Below are 7002 nucleotides of genomic sequence, written 5' to 3'. Positions count from 1 at the left end.
AAAAAAAAAAAAGAGGAGCAGGTTTAGAGAAGCACAAGGTCATTGACCTTGGGCTCTTATTTCATTCCTCGTCTCTTAAGCTGTGGAAAGTTTCTACACTCAAGATTTAGAGAACTCCCCTGTGCTACTATGGAGAGTGAAAGCTGCATGACATGGGCAGCATAACCATGTGTTGTGCTGGGCATAAGGCTCAGAAATTCTTGCTCTACTCCATGGGCATCCAAGGGGGCAACTGAGATGAAGCGAGACTTCCAGAATCAAATCACATGAAAGTAAAACAACTCCAACAGTAAGGGAGACAGGTACACTGGGTGCCTAAGAATCTCAAGGAAGCAGACTGACTTAGGGAAACAAAGCTTTACAGATCTTAAGGAGATAGATTTTTCAGTTTTTTTTTCTCTGCTCTGTAAGAAAGAGCACGTTCAAAATGACATGAATTGATTTTATAAATCATTGTAAGAAGGATGAAAAACAAAACATACTACAAATTATGCAGAAAGCTCTCTGTATCACGATAAGGATCAGAAATGCTAAGGTGGGGTGTGGTGGCGCACACCTTTAATCCCAGCAGGTGAGTTCCAGGCCAAATATGCATAATACCAAAAACTGTGATGTGACTGCAGTTAACAAACTCCATAAATGCCATCCATAAACTCCACTGAAAATTTCCCAAATGAAGAATTTGCTTTATTTCTTAGTTATAATGAAAATAAAGCCTTCAAACAGCAAGGAATTATGGTAATACAGTAGATTAAAAAATTAGTCTTAAAAGGTAACATGAAGGGCTGGAGAGATGAGTCAGAGGTTAAGAGCACTGGCTGCTCTTCCAAAGGTCCTGAGTTCAACTCCCAGCAACCACATGGTGGCTCACAAACATCAAAGATGAGATCTGGTGCCCTCTTCCGGCCTGCAGGCATATAGAACACTGTATAAATAAATCTTTATACATAATAAATCTTTAAAAAAACTTTTAAAGAAAGGTAACATGAATAGACAGAAAATACAATTAATATCCCTAACAGAGCCTCTCTATTCTTCCCTCTCCAAAGCAAAGGTTAGTATACTCAGGGTATGTGCCAGTAACATTGCTAATAAAGCTAGGCTGGAGGTACAGCTTACTGGTAGAGTACTGGCCTAGGACTGTGAACCCTGGGTTCATTCTATGCATTCCCAGCTGAGGATTACACATTTCATTGTTATTTTCTGTGCTAGAATGTTTCACCTATTGGTATGTGTGCACCGCAGAAGTCAGAAGGGGTCATCAGATCCCTGGAACCAGGTCCTCTGCAAGTGATCTCTGATTGCTGAGCCATCTCTCCAGTCCTTTCTACTCTGATCCAATGTCCTTAGTCACACTCATTACTACCTTACAGAGAATTCAGGAAATTGTTATAAAAAATAAAAACCACAGGCTGGATAATATTTAAATTGACCATAGTAAAAAAATTAAAATATATACTTCTACACTCTATTTGAAACTGTGAGAGAGCTATAATAGAGAAATTCTGAGTTACAACAATGCCTTTAAGATTTTGCATTATCTAAGAAAATGAAAAATAAAGGAGCTTCAAGACTTACGTTTTGCTTCTGAAAGATTCTGATTAGGTGACCAGACCAACATGCCAAGATTGTCTCGTTCTTGACTGCGCCTTGCCAGTTTGGCTTAGTAGAAAGAAAATAAAAACTGTATTATTATAAGTTAGTAACTGTAATAAGCAGTAAATACCACCACTACTCTGGTCTTCTAGCCTTAGAATAATGACATCACCTACCCTTTACCTTATACCCTTACAATAATAATGAATAAAATAACTTATAAGTGTCTTAGGAAATTCATAAGTCCACTAGAATGACTTACATGGGGAAGGAACCAAGAGTCTAAAGCAGCAGTTCTCAACCTGGGGGCTACAACTATTGTTGACAGCTGAATGATCTTTTCACGTGGGTCACCCTAAGACCACCCTGGATATCCTGCATATGACTCATAACAATATCAAAACTACACTTATGAAGTAGCAACATAATAATTTTATGGTGGGAGTCACCATAATATGAGGAACTGTGTTAAAGGATCACAGTGTTGAGAACCACTGGTCTAAAGGATAAAGAAAGAAAAGTGACAAACAGATGGAATAGCATGTACCTTTGAATATATATTTTTAATTTTGTTTTTGTTGAGACAGGGTCTCAGTATGTATTCCTGAAGGGTCTGGAACTTGCTATGTAGACCAGACTGGTCTTGAAATACACCTGTCTCTGCTTACCAAGTGTTGAGATTAAAAATATGTACCCCACACCTGGCCCAGAATGCCTTTTTAAATAATACTGTTTATAAAAATGTTCATTCTGAATAACCAAAAACAAAAAAAAAAAAAACAATCCACTGCCCAATATACTAGCCTTATAGATATTAGCATGAGTAGACAAACATTCAAGCCAAAATAATATTATCAACAAAGAAAGTGTTTAGCAAAAGTCATGTGTGTTTATGCATACCTACAACCCCAACATTTGGGAGGCTGAGGAAGTTCTCAGACAGCCAGAACTATAAAGTTAGGTCAGATCTGATTAAAAAACAAAACAAAACAAAACAAAAAACCTTCCAACCAACCAAAGAGAGAGAGAGAGAGAGAAAGAGAGTAAAGGAGGGAGGGCAAGGTTAAAAGCCAATAGATGAGGGGAAACGCAAACTAAAGCTCCATGAGTGACTAGTATGCTTACTAAAAGTACAAAATCTGGGCTAGAGAGATGGTGCAGCTGCTAAAAGGCTAAGCTCACAACCAAAAATATAAGTACAAAATGCCCAAGTTTGGTGATAATGTGGAGAGAATGAAACTCTCTGTACTGACAGTGGCAATATGAAATACAACTAACACTTAGAACACGAATTAGCTGGGTAGTGGTGGTGCACACCTTTAATCCCAGCACTCAGAATGCAGAGGCCAGCCCAGACTACAGAACAGAGTTCCAGAACAGGCTCCAAAGTACACAAAGAAATCCTGTCTTGAAAAACAAAAACAAACAAACAAAAAGAACATGAATGAACTTCAAAATAGTTAAGCTAAAGAAGAATCACAAATATAGAAAAGGGGAGGCTCTTAAAAAGAATCCCACGGTGGTGGGCAGGAACTGTTGGTAATCATATGCACTCATGAGTTCTATCACCAAAAGAATTAGAGCTTTGTGTACATGTGCATCAACACATTTAGTTCCCATCTGTCCACTGAGAAAGTCTTCCTTAAAGGAAGTTAAAACTAAACACATTAACTCCCAGATGGAACGTCTAAACATGTTTCCAATTAAATAATTAAGATATCTTGAAAAAAATGTTTTATTTCAGGGCTCACAAGATTACAAGATGACCCTAGAATGTTTTTGTTACACCACAAAATAAGATTTTTAAAGAACAATAGATTCTAACTTCCACTAGTCAAATCTAGAACAATTTGAGAAAAAAAAAAGGTAACAGAAACTTTAAAGTGGACACAGTTGTCAAGCTTTCAATCCCAGCACTTGGGGGAGGCAGAGGCAGGAGGATATCTCTTGAAAAGTTTGAGGCCATCCTGGTCTACTTAGTGAGCTCCAGGTCAGTCAGGATACATAGTACAACCCTGTATCAAAACAATACAAACAAAAATGGTGATGGTGGCTCACACCTACAATACTAGCATTTGTAAGGTTGAGGCATGAGAATTGCCACAAATTTGAGCTACAGACTGAGACTATGACAGAAAGAGAAGATGGGAGCAAGAAGGGAGGAAGAGAAGGAGAGTTGAGTGAGTCTTTCAAAATGTACCTTGGAAATAAGGACTCTATAAATGAACAAGAAAGAAATTATACAACTTTTAGAAAAATACATAGAAAAAAAACAAATTTGCTTTAAGGAAAATATCATTAGATATGATAACAGAACCATAATCTATAAAACAGCCCACTATTTTTTTTTTTTTTTTGGTTTTTCGAGACAGGGTTTCTCCTGTTAGAGGAGATCTGATGCCCTCTTTTGGCGACGTGATGCAGAGACATACATGCAGGCAAAACACTCATATGCATTAAAGAAGCTTTATTCACAACCACCAGAAACTAGAAAACACACAAATATCTATGAGACATGAGCTAATGGCAGTATTTTCATACAGCAAGCTAGTATACAGCAATAAAAATAAGCAGTAGCTATTCATTTGCACAAGGTTCTGTCTTCAGGATAAAACCTGAAGAAAAGAAATGTGATGGTCTGAATGAGAATGACCTCCACAGGACCAAATTTGAATGCTTGGTTTCCAGTTGGTGGACTGTTTAGGAAGGATTGGAAAGTGTGGCCTTGTTGGCATTAGGTTCTAAAAGTCCATTCCAAGCCCAGCCTCACTCACTCTCTCTGCCCCCTGCCTGTGGATCAGTCTTAAGCTCTCTCACTTACCGCTCCAGTGCCATGCCTGCCTGCCTACCATCATGTTCCCTGCCGTGATAGTTATGGACTCACCTTCTGAAATTGTAAGAAAGCTCCCAATTAAATATTTTCTTTTATAAATTGCCTTAGAAAAGTAAGACAAGAAGACAAGGCCAAAGGCTGTCTTCTCTATTCATACAGCATTTAGAAAATGGCAAAATGAGAGAGAGAGCGAGAGAGAGCGAGAGAGCGAGAGAGCGAGAGAGAGAGAGCAGAGACCAATGGTTTCCAGGTGAGGGAGGATTAAGAAAAGCTCAAGGACTCCAGCATTGAGCTGAGGCGTGAAGATCAACATGATATTGAGGCCAGCCTGGGCTATATAATGAGTTCAAGCTATAGAGAAAGAGAGAAGGGGGAAGGATAGGAGAGAGGTAAGAAAGAAAGTCATACAGTTGTTTCTTGAAGGGATCAAAGATAACAGAAGTTCATCTGCTCTGCTTTATGAACACCAAGGAACTGTAAGATGAAAAGAAAGCACTTACCACTATTTCTAGATACAAACTGGTACACTAAAGGTGCTAACTCTAAGGCTGTTGTTTCCAGTTAGTAGATGTCAAGTATTTGGAGATTCAAAATAAACTCAGACCTGCCTGGAACAAGGAGCACAAGAAAGCAGAAATTACCAATAGCTGCACCAACAGAGAGAAGGCTTACACCAAAGACAGGAACTGCAGTGTGCAAGTGCTATCTTACAAGACCTGACATTAGAAAATGAATGCACCCTAGCAACTCCTCACCTAAATGCATGGACACACAGCAAGGGTGTCACACTGCTAGTCAGACCTACAGAGATGACTGAATCTTAATAAGCATTTCAAAGAAAAACAGAAGCAGAACACCTCCTACAGCATCATTTGCTATATGTATAAATAGTGTTGGAGCTTGTAAACCTTCAAAGCCCTGGCCTAGACACACTAAGAGGGCTTCAAATGAACATTGGTATGTACTGTTTAGTTTTGTGGGGTATTGACTATGCCTCTGCCGGCCTTACTTTCCTCAGCTCAAGCCTTCCCCCAGGTTCTTCATCCTTAGTGGGGTGAAGTAGGTATTGCTATAAAATATTAGGTAGATTAGGTTAATATCTACACCCAGAAAAGAATTTATGTTCCATAAAGTCCACTGAAAGTCTGGTCTATGAGAAAATCCTGGGATATTGAGAGAAGGTACTGAGAATGATGAATCAACTCCTCCCTTAAGACTGCCCTACAGATTCAAATCAGTCAGTTCCCCAGTCAGATAAATTCCTTAAAATAGACCTCCAAATACATGTTTGTATGCACAAACATGTGCATACAAATCTTTCAAAGAAGCCTTGACTCATTAGGATAGTAGCTATAGAACTTGTTAAAGTACAAAATATAGAAAAATATTTAATCTTCATTGACAGTTATGAAATAAACTATGGAATCTTAAGGAATTAAAGACAAAAATTAACTCTACACCAGTTTCATTACAAAGCTCAAGTTAAAGAAAGTATATATTATAGCAATATTATTTACAAATATTAAAGTAAAATTGGCCCTTCCCAGCTTCTTAAGACAGGGTCTCTAAAAGTTTAGCAAATAAAATGGTTTCTGAACATACAATAGCCAGAAATCAATTGAAATTCAAACATGTAATGACAGAGGTGTTTCTGTATTGCTAGCCCATGTGCATCATGTGACATCACAGTAAGCAGTCTTGCATCTGAACTCTCACCCTGTGTATACTGAGCTATGCCTATCATAGCACCCAATGCCAGCCAACACTCAATTACTCCACTCAGATTTTAAAAACTACTGTATGGCTGGATGGTGGTGGCGCACGCCTTTAATCCTAGCACTTGGGAGGCAGAAGCAGGCAAATCTCTGTGAGTTCGAGGCCAGCCTGGTCTACAGAGCTAGTTCCAGGACAGTCAGAACTACACAAAGAAGCCAAAGACTGTAATTATTTTCCTACTATCATTCCTCACAATAAAAGTATCAATTAATTTATTAAAGTTAATAATTACTATATATTTATCTAAAAACAGTTCACTGTTATTTTGTGTAGAGGTGTGTTTTGCCTACATGTTTGCGCACTACATGCATTCAGTGTTTACAAAGGCCAGAAGAGGGTGCTGGATCCCCTGGGAATAAGATTACAGTTGTGAGCTGCTATACACGTGCTGGGAATTGAGCTCAGGTTCTATAAAAGAGCAGCCAGTGCTTATAACCACTGAGTCTATCCAGCCCATTATTATGTCTTTGATCATGTGTTATTTTAAGAACTCCTGCTTAAGGGGCTGTGAAAATGGCTCAGTGGACAAAGTGCTTGTTGTCCAAGTGTGAAAGCTGGAACTTCATCTCCAGAACCTATATAAAAGAGTGACAGCCATTTGTAATCCCTGGAGCAAGTTGACTAACCAGACTAGCCATTAAGTTTTAAGTTTAGCAACAGAACCTGCCTCAGTTTTAGGTGAAGAATAATCAAAGAAGACACTGATGTCAACTTAAAGTCTCCACATAAACATGTGCATATGGACATATATACACTCACCCATGAAAACATGCACACATACACAACATATGGACACA

At 38.5% G+C, this 7002-nt stretch overlaps 1 protein-coding gene across 1 annotated transcript in view; it reads right to left on the bottom strand.

Annotated features, from left to right (window-relative positions):
- The window catches only part of Rcor1 (REST corepressor 1), an 85393-nt gene that overhangs the window by 42332 nt on the left and 36059 nt on the right, over positions 1 to 7002 (bottom strand). Inside the window, exon 3 of the mRNA XM_026781278.1 lies at positions 1579 to 1662. Coding sequence (XP_026637079.1) covers positions 1579 to 1662 — 84 coding nt within the window. The remainder of the gene's footprint in view (positions 1 to 1578; positions 1663 to 7002) is intronic.

The sequence above is a fragment of the Microtus ochrogaster genome, chromosome 1, assembly GCF_000317375.1.
Source record: "Microtus ochrogaster isolate Prairie Vole_2 chromosome 1, MicOch1.0, whole genome shotgun sequence".
NCBI classification, from domain to species: Eukaryota; Metazoa; Chordata; class Mammalia; order Rodentia; family Cricetidae; genus Microtus; species Microtus ochrogaster.
Note: the sequence above shows the minus strand (reverse complement) of the source record. Positions and strands in the feature narration are given on the sequence as shown.